General features: G+C 36.2%; 1 protein-coding gene across 6 annotated transcripts in view; it reads right to left on the reverse strand.

Annotated features, from left to right (window-relative positions):
• Positions 1-672: 672 nt before the first annotated feature.
• Positions 673-21,144, reverse strand: part of Pcdh7 (protocadherin 7) — a 441,342-nt gene continuing 420,870 nt past the window's right edge. For 3 of the 6 annotated variants that reach the window (XM_060365300.1, XM_060365298.1, XM_060365297.1), the window contains exon 3: positions 673-4,455. In XM_060365300.1, the coding sequence (XP_060221283.1) occupies positions 4,079-4,455 (377 nt within the window). In that variant the 3' untranslated portion in view covers positions 673-4,078. The remainder of the gene's footprint in view (positions 4,456-21,144) is intronic. The other 3 variants (XM_060365303.1, XM_060365301.1, XM_060365308.1) reach the window with 2 other exon arrangements.

Genomic DNA, 21,144 nt, shown 5'->3' on the forward strand with positions numbered 1-21,144 from the left:
TCAATCTGAACCGAATTTTCATTTTCTTCTCTTCAGGGTTTGTTTTCCTTTGTGACCCCTGCAAAGGTCTAACACACAGTTCAGCCTAAATTCCCAATTTCCTTCCCATGATCTGCCTTGCTTTAACCTTCGCCTAGCCAAAAGCCATCCATATTAAATCACAATGATACAGGTATTCATTCATCTTCTTCCAGTCAAAACAGAATCATCAGCAGAGAAGGACAATTGCAAGTGTGAAACCATTTGATCATGTTATATTTTAATTTGTAAAGACAAAAATGACAAGCAATTTATTTACATAAAACTGTACAAAAGCAAATTAAATTATGTAAAGTATTTCATAAATAGTTGGACGAGTGTTTAATACATTTCGCCATGTTTAGCAAAGTCGCGTGCATAGTGACATAGTCAATGATGATTAATTGTTCTCTGCTTCACTATCAACATCCAAGTAGCAGAACAATAGTCAGTGATTAACATTACAAACAGATCGTACCACACGGAATGCAAGTGCTTGAAAACGTAGGAAAAGTTGTCTGAAAGTAAACCCTAGGTAGTAGCTGAACGAATGATGCCGCTTCCCGATGTCACGCTCACCCAGCCTGGGTCACAGCAAACAGGCTTGACCGTATCCCTGATGAACTTTGCTCCTTTAGTGGTTTAAGGATGCAGTTTTTTTTTTTTTTTTTTTTTTTTTTTTTTTATTTACTGCAGCTATAACCTGCCGTTTGAAATGTCATAGGCCTTAAGATTCCTCACAACTGTTTTAAGATGGCTGTTTGATTCCTGGCAGTTCCTCTCTGGCCTGTGTGTTTCATTTTGTACTTTCCTCTAACTCGGCCTCCCAGGGTGGCCTTTCAGGCAGACGTCCATCCTCTACACCAGTTCTTCCTCTCATAAAAATAATGCCTCCTTTGTTTCCCGAAACTCAGACAATAGGCCAGTCAAAAACATCAGACAGCAATCACATCTGGAGATTCAGACAGAGCAGTCGATTTTAGACAGGTGTTACAGACATTTGAATACACATTCATTTTTATAGTTCCTCAATTTGTAGATGTGTACTAATGTATTATCATGCAGAAGTCCATTTGGGAGTCTGTGTTACAGAAAACAAGGAGAGTGTATATACTGTATAACCAAAAATGAAAGACCATCTAACAAAATTAAAAAAAAAAACTTCTAAATCAATATTATAACTTTCAAAATGAACTGACTTCACCCCTGATAATATTTCTCTGTGTGATTCTAAATCCAATGATTTCACCGTCCAGAGAGATTTAAGCAGCCCCATATTAATGCCTGAATCTTACCTTATGAATGAACAATATTTAAGACTGGTCCATTATCTGAGTTTGTCAGAAGGCAAAGTTTTAATATATTATTTATTCTCAGAAAATAAACATGGATAAATATACAGGATCAAAAAGTTGGGAATAGCCCATTTCCCCTCATTATCCAAACCCAACAACCATTTGTTTGTTTGTTTTTTTACCATAACAAGAGGTATAAAAGGCACAGTTGCTTATTTTGCATTCACTCATTTATTTATTTTTTTTTTTGTTTTTATTGTTTTTTTCAAAAGCACTCTATATGGAGTGGCACCAGATTAAACTATTCAAAATAAAAGTCATACAAACACAAAATATATTTCTGTGTCATGCCAGCTCATTATATTATAAACATGTTATGATAACTAATTCTACTAGAATTACTTCGAATACTTACAGTACACTGAATTTTATTCTTTCACATCCATTTTAGTTCTAAAGAGAGGTTCACACATTGAATGACGATGACATGGCTGCCTGGCATGAGGTGCAAACATCAGCGTGGAATGTGGATTGAATAAACCTGTAGGTCCAGTGTGACCTGTATTAGCTTTACAGACAACCAAAGGATTTTAGAGTGAAATGAGCTATCTAGTGGCTTCAAGTGTTCCATGAAAGAAAGAAAATATGCATATAAAAAAGTGTTGAACATCAGTGTTATGCAATTATTTCCTTTGTAACGTGCAAGAAAAATATGTATACATTTTCATAAGTATCTTTAGAAGTATTTTGTCTTAATAGGTACTTACAGATTATACAAGGCAGAACTGCTTGAATGCAGTTTCCTAACAAAGTTCTAGAATTTCATCTTTCCGTAGTGTAAATAATAACCAAACATAAGCATGTTCAATTATTGACATTTTAGTCCAATGTTTTTATATCAATTGCATCTTTTTCATTCTACCTATTACACTTAAACTAACATCAAAATGAAAATTCCACTTAAGAAATAGCATAAGGAAATGATCCTAAAAGATTTACCAGAGAAATGTCCCTCAAAGATAAGTAGTTTGATGACCTACAGTGAATTATCAACCTACAGTCTAGGTTTCTTCACCTTATAGTCTAAGAAATTCTGCAAAGCATGAAACTATCCAAAACTACAGTGTCTTTACATTTTGTTCAAAAGCCATCAAGGCTAGGCCTCAACCAAATAAGCAACATTCAGCGATGAGAACATTTGCTCTCCTGACCTGTCATCCCCTGTTCTGTCCATGGATTGTCACTTTCTTCTGAATGTCCCAGCTCAAACTTCTGGTTTCTTAAATCATCTTGCATAGAGCAAAGCATTCAAAAATCTCCATATTCTGTATCCCTTGAAAAATCTATATAGTTTCTACCTTTGAGATGCATATGCTGTGAGAAATATTATTGTACAAACTCAAGACACTTTTATGTTCCAGGATCGTTTAAGACACACATTGAATAACATTCAAATCACATTAATGACAAGTCAATTAAAGTGTTATGCTGTTTAAATGTTGTGAGTCTCGGTGTATTTCTGTATTGCACAGAATTTGAAATTAATGCACTTGTGTTCTGACCAGATTAAAAACACAATTATAATTAAAAATGAAAATAAAATCATCAAGAACATCTGGGATCGTGAAATGACCATTGGAGACTTCACAAAATCATAATCCAGTGTGTCTTTTTGTATCTCACTATGCCTCACTATGACTTTAAAAAGTAGAATATTCCCTGACAGTAACACATGAGACTAGGCCTGGGCTTTGATCCGTTGCCTATTATAATACTAAACATGGTCAATTAGTTCTTTCACTTTCTGAGCATTCAACTAAAATTTATTTTAAAAGAAGACTGTTTTCTGGGGAAAGAGTTAATATAAAACAATGTAGCATCTAAGAATTTCTGTGTGCACACAGGTTCGGTTGCTTCTGCTGTTTAGTGGATTTCCATGTGAAGACCAAATCCATTTCATTATATCCCTGATCTGCCATGTCATCTTTGGCCTCATAATGACATAATAGTTCAAGTTCATTCATGAGGGATTCTATTCAAAAACATATTTTTGCAAGTCATAATTCATGTAATTGATTTGTCAAGATTGGAGAGTATATTCTGTGAATGTTGATGCCTTTAACCTGAAAATAACAACATATGGTAGCTGGGGACTGCATTCTCCTACTGAGTTTTAATTTGCTCCTAGTTTTTTGTTAGAATATGAAAGCTGTTGTCTTACTAAATTACTTTTTCAAAGAGTCCTCCTAGAAGGACTGTACCATTAAAGTGGGATTTTTAACAATTTGAAAGGGCTGACTTTAACAATAATAAACCATTGATAGCATGTCTGAAGTATCTTTTAACCCATCCTACTTTTATTAACCAGCCAGATGACACTCAAACAAATCAAAGTGACCAAAATCATGCTTCAGATTAGGGATAATGAGAGTGGGTTGTGTTCTGCTAATTAGATTTGTTACCATGAAAAGAACTTGCAACCATCTTTTTGTTGTTGTTATTTGGGTTTGAGGAGGGGTAGGGAAAGAGTGGGGGTTGGAGATCAGTGAAGGGTATAGTCATGCAAGTGACGAGAATGGATTCTACTTTGTACACTCATCAGGCAAACAGTATCACTAAAGGCCTGATTTGGAGGCGGAAGTGGCAGGCAAAGCTTTGTCTCTTTGGTAGCCCCCTCTTTGTGATTAAATGGTTTTACTTTGTAATGTTCTTGCCCCTAACTCTCCTCACACATGAAAAGAACTTTGCTGTTGCTCCTTGACAACCTACAGGTAAACTTCTCTTCTAGTGAGAGTGTTGACAGGAGATGGCTTATATTCCCCTGTTTTTGTTAAAGGAATATCCTCAGGGTTGGCTTCCTCAGTTTTGCTGAAACTAGCTGCACTGAAGGTCTCATAGGATGAGGTCAACTTTTTGTTCAGGAGGTTTCTGTTGCGGTCACCCATGATGGCAGCATCGCCATTGGCCAGCTTTTCCTGGCTTCCTCGTTCATCCACAGGCATGAAAGTGGAGAGTTTGGGCTGGCTCTTCTTCCTCTCTGGAGAAGTACGGACTGGCATCCAGCAGGAGTCTGAGTGGCCATACTCATCACACTCACGGGTACACTTGCCAGTCAGCGCTACATCCGGAAGAGGCCTTGAATCTGAAATTCAAGAAGTCATCAGCGTTAGACATACATCAACAGGCATTCCTGATACATATTAACCTACTGCTGATCACGCCACAGAACAGTACTTACTGGCAATGCATGGTAAACATAAGGTTTTGCAAACACAGAAACAACGGAAGATTAAAATGATAATTCAAGTGTGTAAACTAGCCCGTTATGTATTCTTCTGGTGCATTGCAGAGACGTACAGATGGTCTCCGGTGTTAAGTGAGTATATACACTTCAGTGTACGTAAGTTTTCCTTATAATCAAGAAAAATTATTAAATCCAAAAAGATAAATTTCTGCATATAAAAGTTATCCCATAAAGAGTGCGGTTGGGAATTTTGATTTCGTTCACTGCGCATTACTCACAGAATATGCAAATAGGCAGAACCTTACATGTAAAATACATCCTGAGACACAAGGGTGACTGCAGAGTGGAACCTGAACTGGCAGCACATTAACTTGTATGGAGTCCAAAAGCCACGCACAAGCAAGTTAAGGATCTAAGCACATTAGCAAGAGCACCTCACGACCCACCCCACACTCTCTTCATCCTCTAACACTGTGACAGGTGACCTGACGTGTGGGGTAGGACAGTGCCTGCGTGTTACACGGAAGTACATTTACAAATGTGCTCCCTGAATGCAAATCTGAAATAGAATGTATTGAGCAAGTGTGGCTCAGTTCCGAAATGATTGATGGAAGAGCGTATGTTTCTAATTAATGTTGTTTATCAAAGGCATGGGAAGTGTACTCCATTTCCAACAAGCTAAGTCATTTCCACAGAGTTCTTAGGGCTTGAGATTAAATATTGCCGTCAAGAATCACTAGTATGCATAAATAAAATCATGATATGTGATTATATACTTTCTTAAAATTAAAAATTTATTTACCTGCATCTACTAGTTTTTAGAGAAAAATAAAGAGAAAAAAAAATGCTCTACCACAACAGATTCTAAGACAATAACCTGTAGGGTTTTATTTATGTGCTTCATACTTTAATTTGTTATTCATAAAAGCATTTACTCCAATAATTATATGAGTATCAAATTATTACAAGTTGGGGCTTAAAAATAAACCAATTCTGACTCCCACATTTCCACTTGTAAATAGTGAGTTGTATTTGCATAATCTCAAATGGTTTAGATTTAAAACGAGAAAGTTAAAGTTCCAGTACTGTTTAATTTTTATTTTGGTAGGTGTCATAAATAAACACTCTTTATCATTTGTTTATTTTTTCTTTATGGATGGATTACTAGAGTACTTAATTATTCATTGCAGGTTTTCATACTACTATTTGATTCTAGATGGACAAATCCTTTAACTAAAATAATCAAATAAAAGAAGGATAATGGGGGGAAGTCTGGAGAGATTGCTCAACAGTTAAGAGCACTGTTAGAGGCCTGGGGTTCTGTTTCAACTCTCCACGGAGTGGCTCACAGACAACTATACTTCTGATTTTAGGGCCTCTGATGCCTTCTTCTGGCCTCCATGTATAGTAGGCGCATAAGTAAACACAAACCTACATGCAGGCACCCACACACACATTTACACTGCGTTTTTAATGCTGAATCCTTTCACTGCACCATTCCTTTAAAAATGCAAATATTTTCTCAGTGCTTTTAAAATATTTTGTAATCGATTTGACTTAAACAGAAATAATAAATCTGTGAGAATATAGCCTCTCTTGACTGATATCCATACTTTGAATTAGAAAAATAACTTTGAAAATGTGGGATATAAGATCAGTTCTATTTTTCTCTCTCTAAGGAGTTATTTCTCTCACATCTTTAAGAAATTCAACTCACTTGTTCTCTGTACAGTACATATCCAGCACATACAGTTAAATGAGAATCTAGTTACTGAAGCAGGAGATATGTTCATGAAGGAGGTGGTCATTCTCTAAAGAAATGACCCAGAATTCTTTTCCACCATTTCAACTTGTTTACTTATACAATAACTTCTAGAGCAACCTGTCTTGCTGGAATCTGTATTTCTAGTTTAAGATTGTTGCTCTGGTTTTTCTTTTGTTTGATCAGATAAACCAGCTATGATTATGATTAAACAACTTTTTCTACCATTTTATGAAAATTGAGTAAGAACTACACATAGCTCATAAGGAATGTGTTCATTTAAATTTGACTCATTATCTCATTAGCTACATCTGAAGGATTAACTCTCTCCCCTTGTCTTTACTTCCTAGTCTTCCTAGTATTTCATAGTAAAAATGTTTTTCTCTTAAGACATTTAATGAAAGTCATTGGATCTTTTTTTTTCCATGATCTATTTACAAGCTGCCATAGCTCTATCCAAAAGGCATGTTTTTTTTATTTTATTTTATTATTATTTTTTTATCAGTTACATTTTACTAACTCTGTATCCCAGCCGTGTCCCGATCCCTCATTCCCTCCCAGTCCCTCTCTCCCTCCCTCATCTCCACCGTGCCCCTTTCCAAGTCCACTGATAGGGGGGACCTCCTCCCCATTCATCTGATCCTGTTTTATCAGGTATCTTCAGGACTGGCTGCAAAGCCCTCCTCTGTGGCCTAACAGGACTGCTCCTCCCTTGTGGGGTGGGGAGGCCAAAGAGCCAATCATTGAGTTCCTGTTAGAAATAGTCCCTGTTCCCCTCACTTTGGGAAACCAATTGGTTACTGAGCTACCACAGGCTACATCTGAGTGGAGGTTCTAGGTTATATCCATACATGGTCCTTGGTTGAATGTCAGTCTCAGAAAAGACCCTGTGCCCAGATATATTTGGTCCTTGTGGAGCTCTTATCCTTTCCCCATCAGACTAACTCCCCTTCTTTCTTATGATTCCCTGTACTCTGCCAAAGGTTTGGTCATGAGTCTTTGCTTTGAAAACACTGCTAGTTAGAGTCTTTCAGATGCGCTCAGTAGACTCCTGTCATACGTTCAATGCACATCCCATATACCAAAGACAAAAAGGCTGAGAAAGAAATTAGGGAATCAACACCCTTCACAATAGCCATTAATAACATAAAGTACCTTGGTGTGACTCTAACCAAGCAAGTGAAAGACCTGTTTGAGAAAAACTTCAAGTCTCTGAAGAAAGAAATCGAAGAAGATATCAGAAGATAGTTTTTAATAAGGACCTCCTGTCACTTCCAAAGTCAAGCACATGATTGGAGACCACAGTGGAAGTTGACAAGTCTAATTGGCTGAGACATATTGCAGTGTTTGTCATCAAGTTTAGAAAATAATCAAGAACAACTATAAGGGAGTCATCAGGAGCAATCAAAACTTCCCATCCTGGTGACTGAAATAAATCTTCAAAAGCAATACCAATGATTAACACATCAATTTGTATTATGATGCAATTTATTAAGGAAACTAATGAGCAGAATAATAGGTCTCTGAGAGTATATGTTTTTCTTATTTTAATTATGCATATATTACTTTATTTTATTACTATTATTTATATAAGTTATATGGGAACACTGAAGATCACTGATAATAATTCTTTCCTCCATAAAAAGATAGACTTTTAAATATCCTGTGTAAGATTATAGAAGACTTAATCTTTCTGTAACCATTAACTCCTTCTAGTCTTTAAGGAATGTGGTTTTTCTTTTAACATCTAGGAAAGTAATTATATCTTTGCTGCAGTATTATATCCATTATTTTGAACAGTGAGAAGATGGAAAACACAAATACAAATCTTGTTAGCATAGAGCATATTAATAGAAACATGATTTTTTTCTATTTGAAAATAAAATATGCTCTTAAAGTGATTTCAATGATAGCACAGCTGCATAAAGGTCTTTTAAATTTTTATATTCTCTCAACTCTTTTTTCCTATATTTACTCATTTATTGAGTATTTATATGTGCATATGTGCACAAACTATGGACTGTGCGATCATATCAGAGGACAATACAGGAGTGAGAAACTCTCCCTCCCTGATGTGGATCCCAGAAACCAAACTCAGGGCTTCAGACTTGGTGGCAGGTGCCTTTATCTGTTAATCTGTCCTGCTTTCCCAAACCACAATGCTTATCAAATATTAAGAATAGATGATGTAGAAATTGTATTCAGAAGATCCTTTCCTGCTTAACATTACATGTATAACTCTCCATTTTAAAGGAATTATGCAATTTACTAGAAATATTACACTGGTTTGGTGAGCTAAAGTCCTTTCTTAGACATGAAATTAACTTCCTGCTCTAGAGCACAGGTTTATAAGAGCAAGGAATTCTAGAATGGTTTAGAATATATGAAAGACCTACAGTCTATCCATTTCTTTATACCTTCAAGTGAAGACCAAGGAAGACAGATGCAGGGAGGGTCAAGCGTATGGGAGGGCTGAGGTCAAAGCTTGTTTTGACATTGACCTTAGGATTTTGCCATTACACCACATTACTCCTTTCTGAAATATAGTAGTAGAGTTACTTAGAGGTCAATTAAAGTTACCCAAACACCCAAGAAAAAGACAGAATCTGAGAGAAAATGTCTAAACGGCATGGAAAACTGACTCTCTTAATGCCTAGTAAAAACACTGGCTTAATTGAAAAAAAAAATGTAAAAGAAAAAGGAAAGAGAAACAACAACAACAAAAACCTTGTACATCCCTTAAAGTAGGAGAAAAAAATCTTTTACTACCTTAAAAAGTCAAGTTCTATCTCTAAAAACTTTCAATTCTTTCTAGGGAAGCAAATGAATGGATTGTAAGCAGAAGCTTCAAGGTTCAGAAATAAACTCTGCAAGAATGACAGAAACCAATGGAGATGCTAACATGAAAGGGGGAATCTCAGGGGACCTCAATCTAGACAAAAAAACTAGAGGTAATTCATGCTGAGAACAAGAGAACTACACTTCCTTCTACAGAAGAACCTCCAAATTGTTTACAAAATACTGTTGGTCAGCCCTGAAATCATATATACACCTGTAACATTACACAGACTGAGCACACACACACACACACACACACACACACACACACACAGATATAGAGATAGATATACATATATCTGTAACAAGAATTAATAAAATAGAGAACATGCATTTGAGAGAGAATAATGACATGCATAGGAAAAGCTGCAGGAAGTGAAGAAATGAGCAATATTTTAATAATAATAATAATAATAGTAATGTAAAAAGACAGGGATGGGTAGTACATGCTTTTAATCTCAGAAGTCAGCAGGCAGAGGCAGGCAGAGCTCTGTGAGTTCAAGGTCAGCCTGGTATACAAAATGAGTTTCAGAATAGCCCGTAATGTTACACAGAGAAATTCTGTCTTGAAAAACAAAAACAAAACCAACCAAATTTAAAAGAAAGACAGATAATATGCAGAATCTTTAGAAACAAGGAAAGCTCAGATTCACAGAGACATGTAGTGTCTCCAAAAGCTTTTCCTTACAGTTACAGTTTCCTTACAGTTCTAGTGAGAACAAAGGACCCTTTGGCATAATTGAAGACAGTTTTTTTAAGAGAAAGGGTTCTCTAATGTGGTAATGCTTCTTGCCAGAATCCTGGCAACTGCATTCCAAGCCTTTGACTCAAACTGATGATCTCCTGTTCTTACTCGTCACCCAAGAAACCACACACATGTTTTCTTGTGCTTTGAAATACTTCTGGGGAGGCTTTGTTTTCAGGCTATTTGCATCATTTATTCATTGTACTTACAAATTACTTAATCTGCACACCTTATGAGATAAATGGATTGTTCCTCAGTGTTTTGAAGATTAAACATCCATGACAATCCTCTACTTTGACCTTTAAAATCAAGTATCTGTGTATTCTTTACAAAATTCTATGAGTGGAAAATGTGTTTTATTCTTTCCAGAGAAAGTATTTGTTGACACCTATTCTTCTTTTGTCTATTTTGAAAATATTTTACTGAGTTCCAGATGTTAGAAGTGTTGAGTTTTTTTTCTAAAAGCACCTGAAATTGTTATTGAAAGTTGGTGTTTAGAAAGCCTTATACTGTGCTGGGTTATTTAAAGAAGTGATGTCGGTAAAATGGTTTACCAGGTAAAGGCAGGTGTTACTAAGCTTGACAACCATAGTTCTTCCGTAGGACCCACATGAGAATCAACTCTTACAAATTGTTTTCTGAAGTTTGATTCATTATGCACCATGGATGTAAAAAACATACATAAAAATAGTTGAGCTGAGCTATCTTTGTAACTCAAACTGAACAACTTCAATGGCTGTCACTGCCTTTGAACTTCTCGCACTACTGGGTTGCTAAAAGCCTGGCTAGCAGTGTATCAAAGCAGATACTAAGACTCATAACCAAACCTTCGGCAGAGTGCAGGGAAACATATGAAAGAAGGAAGAGTTAGTATGAAGTGGAAAGAATAGGAGCTCCACAAGGACCAAATATATCTGGGCACAGTGGTCTTTTCTGAGACTGACACTCAACTAAGGACCATGTATGGATATAACCTAGAACCTCTGCTCGGATGTAGCCTGTGGTAGCTCAGTAACCAATTGGTTTTCCATAGTAAGGGGAACAGGGACTATTTTTGACAGGAACTCAATGGCAGGCACTTTGACCTCCCCACCCCCCAAAGGAGGAGCAGTCCTGCTAGACCACAGAGGAGGACTTTGTAGCCAGTCCGGAAGATACCTGATAAAACAGGGTCAAATGAAAGGGGAGGAGGTCCTCCCCAATCAGTGGACTTGGAAAGGGGCAGGGATGAGATGAGGGAGGGAGGGTGGTATTGGGAGGAAATAAGGAAGTGGGATACAGCTGGGATACAGAGTTGACAAAATGTAAATAATAATAAAAGAAAAAAAATGTTGGAAAAAAAAAGGCTGGCTATCTTTGTAAGCCTGTAAAGAACAACAGGGATCATCACCAACTTAAAAATTTGTCAAATTAGCAGCTAATAGTCTATGAATCAGAGGTTAAAATCATGTCCGAGGCAATAAAAACAGGACAAATACTTAAAATACAATGTACTCTTGATATCAAACTTCTGCAAACTTCCTAGTGGATGTATGTAGTTAGGTCAAATGAGACTTAAAGGGCATCTAGTACTCTAATCTCTGCATATTCCCCTTTAAATTGTCTCATGGTAGCTCCTAATGTAAAGGTAAAGCTTTTATTTAAACACTTGAGACTAGAGTAGAGCTGAAAGCTAGAATATTGCAGAAAGATGCTCTGCTGTCCCCAACCTGGACTTCAAGAGACCTAGTCGCCTTTGGGGACATCATTGGAAGGGATATTTGAGTTTGTCCTCTCTAAAGACGATTGCCACTGGAGAAGGAGATCTGGCTGCCAAAGCAATGTCAATAAATTTACCCCTACTCAGTGATGTGGATGAGTTTAGCTAAAGGAGATGCAAGAAGAAACAATTAGGAGAACCAAGATGTTAAACCGGAACCAGGAGAAGCAGTAAGTGTGGGCTGTTTGAATCCCTGACTCCTTTGATTAGTGGTGGGAGGGTGGGCTGGGGGCGGGGGTGCTCGATATCACATAAATGAACAACTGATGAGCCATAATGCCCATGATATATTAACTGCTCCCAAATGACAGGCTGAGATCTGGAAGTAAGTCTTTCTACTTCATTCATGTCTCCTTCATAGATAAAATCTGGCCAGTATTACTTCAGGTACAACCTTTTCAAAGAAAATGTTTAGAGATACAATCACATTTAATTAAGATGTTCAAACAAAGGGCTCCCTTATAAAGCGTTGTAAACTCGGCTGCTTTAATTACAGAAATCTATTGTGTTATACCTTGGAGTGTTTTCCTTCACTGCTGACATGTCTAGACAATTTTACAATGTCTAAATGTGTTTGAAAGCATCAGCAACTTTTCTTCATACCTCAGGCCAAACTCAGTTAAATGGCAATTGAATGCATTGCAAGAAGCACTTACTGCCCCAAGGTGTAGACCACTGTCATTCTGAATGTGGCATCGCTTGACACAGCCCTCATGATGCACACTTATCTCAGGCATTCTTGCTGAAACAACACGAGTGTGAATCTGCTGGTTGGCACATGAAAACATCATGGCAGCACAAACCTTTACAGCCAAGGCATGATCAGTTAATGAGCAACAAATATGGCTCTTTTTTTTTTTTTTTTGATGCTTCTTTTCATTCAGGCCAAATCAGAGGTAATGGAGTGTCATGTATCAAGCAGAGAGTAAGGAAATTGTAGAAGTTCTACAGATAAGTTGAAGCTCCAAAACCCATTTATTTCCCCAGTTCCCACTTACTTATCCCAGTGAGAATAGACCCAGTTTGGGGCCATCATTTTGTGTGTGTGTGTGTGTGTGTGTGTGTGTGTGTATTCCCATTCTAATAATCACTTGTGATTTTCTTTCTAATCTCTTTGGTGTGTTCATATTGAAATTCATTTACTTAAGGGATCTTGGACTTCATTCATCTGTTATAAATATAGTTTTCCATTCTTTCAAATATGCATATATAGATGTAAATAATTTTGAATAATATATTGCTGGAGCTCAGAACACACGAGTTATAGCACTATTTTATTTCCCACATCATAGTAGGTGGGAGAAAGAAGGTACATTTTCACACTTAGTCACACACACTGGAATTAGAATGGAATGTTAAGAAAACCCTAACAATTTAGGACCTTGTTTCAAAAATAATGAAAATTATATGTGGTAACTGTAAAGAGACATTTAGAAACCACAAAACATGAAATGTATTTAGAACTACAACAAAAAGGATTCATTGGATTTATATTTTAGGATAATTTATTTAAATACCCAGGTCTAAAAGACTCATTATAATATTTGTGAGTTTTTATTTTAACAGAAAATTAATGCTAAAGAATGTATTTACTGGACTGAAAACTTTTTCTTTCCATTCAAAATCAAAATCAATCATTTGCTTCCAATCAGGATCTTGAGCTCAAGTCACTTATACCAGGAAATTAAAATACATTCTAGTTCATAATGGAACTTTAAACAAAACCAGAAATGACTAGATAAAAATTTTAAAAGGTAATAGTTTTTTATATTATTTTATGACTATATTATAATGGTTTTGCTGGAAATATGATTTGGGTGGTACTAAAAGATTTGTAAGTAACAATTTATTTTATACTAATGACCTGCAATCTCTGAGTTTTAAGGCAAAAGAGTTATCATAATTTCTGGAATAATCGTTTTTTCATTAGTTCTATATTCAATTGTTTATCACTGGTGAGAAAGCTATAGAATATAAAACCAACAATATAGATCGCACATAGAGATTCTTTTGCTGTGAGAATGCCTTTGGGTCCTCTCCATACATTGTCCTTGGTTGGTTCACTAGTGTCTGCAGAACCCCTGGGCCCAGAGTTTTTTGCTTTTATGGTCTCCTTGTGGATTCTTGCCCCCCCCCATGTCTTTCTGTCCTCTCCTTCTTCCGTAAGACTCCCTGCGCTCTGCCCAAAATTTGACTGTGAGTCTCAGCATCTGTTTCAATCCCCTGTTAGATGGAGCCTTTCAGAGGACCACAATGGTAGGCTCCTGTCCTGTTCCCTCTTTTCCACCCTTCTGTTGTATATCCTGTTTGCCATACTAAATGAGATTTAAACATCCTCCCTAGGGTCCTCCTAGTTGTTTAGCTTCTTTAAGTCTGTAGATTTTAGTATGGTTGTGTTGAGAAGAAGACAATGTCAATAGCATTAATGATGTTACCTTGCTTTTTTTTCCTACAAAATTTTTTTTGCAAAAGTCTAAAATGCATCATAGTAAAGGTTATGTATAGAGTAGAATCATAATGCAGCAAGATTAGTTTTGGACAAAGGAAATCATAGCAATTTAAACTTAGTCAATTAATATAATTTTTAAAGAAGCAAAATTCATGACCTTGATTAATTCTCATTTTCAAAAAAAACTATGAAATTATTCTAATTGTTATGTGCATTTTCTATGCATACTCTCACTCTCTTTGCTTTGGGTTAGTAATTGGACTGTTTCACAAACACACAGAAAAGCTTATCTGGATAGAAATTCTCTTGTAAAAACAAGCTAGTGAGTGATTCCGTTAGTGATTGTGATTGAAAAGGAAGACAGAGATTTTAGCCATTGAGAAAGGTTTCCAGCAAACATTGAGTTTCAAAGTACTGTTGGAGTTCTGAGACATTTGGTAGGCCCTGGAAAACCATTCATGGGGAGAATTTATAAACACTTAGAACGATGCCTCCTGACTCTGGTCAATAGGTTGATTGGTTGACACTACAAACGGCAATCATATTAGGACCAAGAACGCTGAAGAGCTCAGCATGTACAGCAAGGAAATAAAAGCAAAAGGGAGGAAATGACCTCCACTGACCAGCTAACAAATCTCAACGAGCAGCTAAAGGTAGGGGCAGAAATCAATGAAAAGCTCTGGATTAGTTTGCTCCATTGATTTTTTGTTTCTCATTGAAATGTTTTATTTACTACCTATTACCTATTTCTTTTGAGAGTGTTAAAGACTTGCACTGCTGCACCTTCTGCAAGTCCTAAAAAAAATAAAATAAAATAAAATAAAATAAAATAAAATAAAATAAAAAGTAGAAGACGAAGGAGCCAGCTCTGGGCACACTCTAGTGTCTGCAGCACACCCTGCTAAGCTATGTGATTTTAGTGCAAAATCCAGTGAATACGTCTTTTATCAATCTCTCTGGATTAGCAAGAGTTCTCCCATTCAAAAATGTTGATACCGAGATCCTTGGAACCTATGAATAGGTCAGGTAACATAATGAATGTGAAAGAAGGTTTTCAAAAGTCTTAAAACTCTTAGTAGAGGGGATACAAGATGGGAAATTACATTGGATTATCCAAGCACTCAAAGTGCAACCACGGGAGGGCGTGGAAAAGAAGTGGAAGACAAAAGAAATGTCAAGGTCAGAGTAAACTGCTATGGAAAGGATTCCACCTGATGCTGCTTTCACCGAAGATGGGAGCGAGGACTACAAACCAAGCAACATGGAAATGTTCTAGGAAGTAACAAAGGCACAGAAAGAGTTGAGTCCAGAGAAAGGAAAGTGGATTTCAGCTTTCTAACATTTGTGTAAGACTGCTGACCTATTTAATTCTAACAGAATGGATTCCATTGTTTTGAGACCCAGAGTTTGTGGTAATTTTTGCAATGGCTGCTGGAACCCTGTACATATTCCTATTATTTCTCTTGTTAAATTGTTCATATTTCATCTAGTGAGCAATATAGAAGAAAAAAATGTCTTCTGTTATACAATTGTTGAATCATATGACCTTAAATGTTGAGTATCTAGTTAAGACCCTCAAAACTTTCAACTTTGTGATGATACCTAGTAATCTGTATTATTTCTCAAGGATCAATTAGCATAGTCCAATTTCATTCTGTTGAATAAGACACTAGTAACTAACTTTTCAAGGGTAGCCTTGAAGGAGTCCTTAGCAACACTTTAGTTATATTTGTCTCTGGGTTTCTTAACAGTTATAACTAAGCCATTCTAAAATAGGTTAGCATGAGTCTCAAAATTAGAAAATAAAAATCACATTGACTCTAAGCTGTAGAAAGGCAGGTCTAGTACTTGTGACATTTATAGAACTTGTGTGACTCTGGGATCATTTAAGAATAACAATTAAAGTAGATCTCTTTCTACTTTTAACACTTCCTCAATAAACTTCATTACAAATTCCAGACTCAGCATAGATGGCCCTACTGTATCTAGGTTCTAACTTCTTTATATTCTTAATCTTTTCTCTTAAATTTGTGTTCCCATTTGCCACTGCAACGAGGACATCCCATAATGTAATTTCTATAAAATGTGTTCTTTCATAACTGAATGTCATTGGTGTGTTTCTTCATTTCTTAACTCATATTTGTCTCTCATGAAGCATTAAAGTACAGTTCCATGGTATTTCCTTGGAGATGGGTTCTGGCTCACCAATTTCAATTCTAACTTTTTTTTTTAATTTTTGTCCTCTGTCTCAATCATATCACTTAACACAGTGTACTGAAATCTACCAATATTCGTGTGACGTACTATGTAAAGTACAGTTCTCTGTGGGAAAGGGGACTTGGGAACTGCGCACCTTGGGTGCTATAGTGCCCGGCTATTTACATACACATAGCAGGTATCTAGGAAAACATGAATGTCATGGAAGGGAGATAGTTTATATGTAATATGTCTTCAGCAGGGTCACAGGGAGGACTGGCATCATGGCACAGGCACATCCTCAGTGTAGTGCCATTGGCTACATTCTGAAGTTTGAGGTGGTTCGTGCTTCTTAAAAAGGAGTCTTGGGTGAACTCTTCCCACTCAATCACACTTAAAAACCTCCCCTGAGGGGGGTGCATCCTTATCAGGCCACAGAGGAACACAATGCAGCCAGTCTTGATGAGGCCTGATAGGCTAGGGTCAAATGGAAAGGGAGGAGGACCTCCTCTATCAGGGACTGGCAGAGGGGCAAAGGAGGAGATGAGGGAGGAAGGGTGAGATTGGGAGGGGCTGAGGGAGGGGGCTACAGATGGGATACAAAGGGAATAAACTGTAATTAATAAAAATAAATAAATAAAATAAAAAATCTCTTTCAGGGTCTGTCCTATACATAATTTCCCTGATTGAGTTTCTTCTTTTGAAGGAGTAACAAAGTTGACGTGAAGCTCCAACAGATGTTATTTTAAACTGTGCAGCTCATCTTTTGCTGCTCAGCCAAGGGGCAGAGGCCTACCATTGGCAGCTGTAGGGGTACAACAGGAGCCTAATTGGAAGATCCTATCTGTGGTCTCAACCCTTACACGTGGACTGATTTGTTCAGTAGCTTACAGCTGCTAATACCTCGGTAACTATCTCAGTGTCATCAAGATTTCTGATTGACAATAGTGTTTCTTTTAAGATAAAAAAGGGAAACTGAATTTACTATGAAGTTAAAAACTTTTTATTTTTTGCATTTTAACACTATATATTATGAGCAATGCACCATCCTTATTCCTTTTGATAAACTGTGCTTGTTCTCTGGGAAAAACTTGATGGGTCATGGACAGATTTTACATCTGTGGTTTACAAATTGAACATCATAACCCATAGGGTGCTGGATTTAAAGCCATTGAAATAATAATTAGCTTTACATAAAGTTTATGCTGTTTTGTAATGATTTTACTTTAAATATTTATGTGTGTACCCATATGTGTATATGTATATAGTTGATTCCTATATGAATTTATGATTATAAATCAAAATGGAAAAGCCCAAAGTTTCTTGTTTCTGTCATTTATATATTTTCAAGACCTAGGTGTGTAGATCAGTTGTAAAATACTTTCTTAGCCTATACAAACCTAAGTTTCATCCTCTGTATAATACAGAGAGAGAGAGAGAGAGAGAGAGAGAGAGAGAGAGAGAGAGAGAGAGAAAGGTGGGGGGACAGATAGTCCTCATGTAATAAAAAAACTATCTTGACTATTTTAAAATAAAATATATGCCATTTTGACATCTGATACAATCAAATATAATTTTAGCATGGACATGATGATTCCTGCATTTGACATTTTACTTTCAGCTGTTGTTTCAAGTTGTACTTCAAGGACTACTTTCCATTAATAAATAACCTAGACAATTCCAAAAGTAAGACTCATTTACAGGCTCGATAACCATTTCAGGATGTCTACTGTAAATACAGCGCCTACCTTGAGACATTCTGAATTGATACCTAATTCCCTAGCTTACAGCTTTCTAGGATTAGGAGCAGTTATGATAAGATTTGACATAACACACTAAAATCCACTGATAGACTCTGGTTTGCTCCAGTCCTCTGAATGGCAGCAGAGACTTTAGAAAAGGAGCCTTGTGTGACTCCTTAGAGTCCTATAGAGGGTGAGATGTAGGACACGTTTAAAACTGTGTAATTGCACTACCTTTCTAATGCCTGAGCATTAATCTGTCATAATATCAAATTCTATACACTTGGACTTCTTTGGCAAAACCTGCCTGCATTTAACAAATTCATAGTGTAAAAAATTCAAGAGTGCAATTATCATGTCGTCTCTCCTGAAGATGATTTAAGAAAACCATGATTCAGAGCTTAATAGTCAACATAATTTCATAGGTAATCGTGGCAAGATCGTGCTGCTGCAACAATTCAAAGGATGTTCAGTGGGCTAGCAGACAGTGACGACCAACTGTTCATCTTCACCCTCTGCCGTATACGCCTTCCTTTAAGTCTTCTTGTGTTTGTGTGCATTTTTGTTTTTGCCAATGTTTTCCGTTTTCAGTTCTGCCTGCAGTTGGCTTCACATAAAAAAAATAGGCTTTCTGGTGTAAACAGATTTTCCCATGTGTACAATGAATTAGTTTCCCCAGCTATTCTGCAGCACTTCGGCAAAGAAGACAGGCATGGGGGAATTCATTTTCATAGGTTTTGGTGGATTGGCCAATATATCTCTTGCAATTCAAACCAATCAATCTTATAAGAAAGAGCAACAATAACAAAGGACAAAAGCTACAAGTATTGTAACAATGCAAACACTCATCAAAGCATATTCTTTGTAAGTTTTCCTTTAAGTGGATCACTTTAAACTTAGGTGCGTTGTATTAACCATTACTTTGTATTCTGTGAGTACTTACTAACATCAGTTGGAAATTGCTGGCAAGTTCTACATTTCAACTTGTCAGCCTTTGTTGTTCTGCAAATAACCTGACAACTTGTGGGTTTCAGACATGTGACAAGAAACAGAAACTTAGTGAAAATCCTAACATGAAAGTCATAAGACTTTATTGAACAGAATGCACATGGAATTTGCAAGCTCAGGGAATATAGATCCCATTATTGGGGGTCCAAAAGATCCTTAGTATTCATTTATGTGTTCAGGAAATTTGAGTGTTCCTGATTTGTAGGGACTGATTCTGAAAACATTACAAGTGAGTGGCTGTTTATTACATACAGTTCAGAGATGAGGAAACTAAAGCAAAGAGGAAATGAATGAATTATTCATGAGCTTGCATCTACTGCATGTTGGAATGTGGTTAGAAGCTCAGGCAATCTGTCTTCAGATCTGGCTTCTTATCTCTTTACAACATCCCAATGAATAACACAAGAATGAAAGACATATAAATTTAGGTTATGAATATGATATGATACGATATGATAGATATGATATGATATGATTGATATGATATGATATAGTTACTTTGTTGGAGCTGAACCGAAGTAGAAAATCATTGTTCTATACATGGTCAAAGCTGGAAAACGCAGGGTTCCTGTCTTTTAGATACAGTGATGATGGCCAATTATAGCTAATAAATTACTCAGGGAAACATTTTAAATTGAAAAGATGGAGGGATTAAAATGGAAACAAGCATGGAAGCATCCAATTCTAGAATAACCCTGAGATGCAATGGCTGAATTCAGTCAAACCTTTTCCCTCAGCCTATTCTCTCTCAGAAGTACCTCAGTTGTCTTTGAATGCGATGTAGGGTTTTCAATCCAAGTCAAAGATAAATTATATTGCTGGTAAAAATTTTCAAGTTTCTTCTATTATTACAGTCATATGCATCCAAAAGAAAGTTTCATCTTCATGGTATATGTATACTTTAGATTCCACATGTCAGAAAGAATATTTAGTTATAAAGCTCTGAATCCTTGTCATTTCAAGGAAGGAAAACCTGTGTGTAAACTGCAGTAAAATGGACTGACTGTATTTGGAGGATGATGAGTCTCTTGTTGGAGAATTGAATGTGAAAGAGATGGCTACTTTAACAAAGAGAAGAAAAAACAATATGACTTTAGACAGCTATTTCTAGCCAAGATTATGCAAGACATGCTGATCACAATTCAGTTGTTTGAATTTGAAATGCTGCTCATGTAGCTTTTGTGGAAGAAAATATAAAAAATATTGTCTGAGTTTGACTCGTTAAAATAATTAAATTATTAGATAATATCTAAAATTTTAGTTTTTTTGAGAATGCATCCCTGTCACTGTATGATTTGTAGAACTCAAGAAAAGCTACAAATACTAAAAGACAATGGGGTAAGATAGGAGCGAGGCCTGCAAGTACTTGGACTTCTGTGTTGATATTGTGTATTAGAACACAAACAAGGAAATATACCTCATATAGCTGTCTAGAGCACCATGGGAATCAATGAGCCAGAATGGCAAGTACACAGATGTGAGTTCACTTATGATGGGAGTTCATATTCTGACACTTACCAGCCAATCACATTTTTTGAGGAGAGAAATAGAAAACATTAAGTTAAATGCATAACATTAAGATTTTCATATGGTGACATTCAACATGTCATCTGCTATTAGGAATTCTAATGTTTTCTCCCATTTCCTACATCCTCTTCTCATATATTGTATATTTGGAAGAATATTTAGTCTACATTACTAAAATATATTTTACTCAGTGTTTCCTTTTTCTTGGACCAGAGTGAACAAAGATGTGACTGTCTTAAAATTTTGGCTTATTTACGTACTTCACAGAAACAATAGTATTAGTTGAACAATCACAAATATATGTCTCTGTGACATAATTTGTAGGCTCAGCTATATTTGCTTAAAATATTCCCAGAAAATTTAATGAGGAAAAAAATCATCACTTAAAGTTGTTTGCTTTTTATTTATTTGAATTAATAAATGTTAAAAATGTATATTACAAATTTCTTACAAGAATTATAATTTAATTTAGAAGATTAACCCTCTATATGTTAATGATTTTCTGACAGTTTGCATTGTATTATATAATTACTAGCTGTTTAAAGTTAATATAAACTTAAT

Source organism: Meriones unguiculatus, chromosome 12 (genome assembly GCF_030254825.1).
Source record: "Meriones unguiculatus strain TT.TT164.6M chromosome 12, Bangor_MerUng_6.1, whole genome shotgun sequence".
Classification (NCBI taxonomy): domain Eukaryota; kingdom Metazoa; phylum Chordata; class Mammalia; order Rodentia; family Muridae; genus Meriones; species Meriones unguiculatus.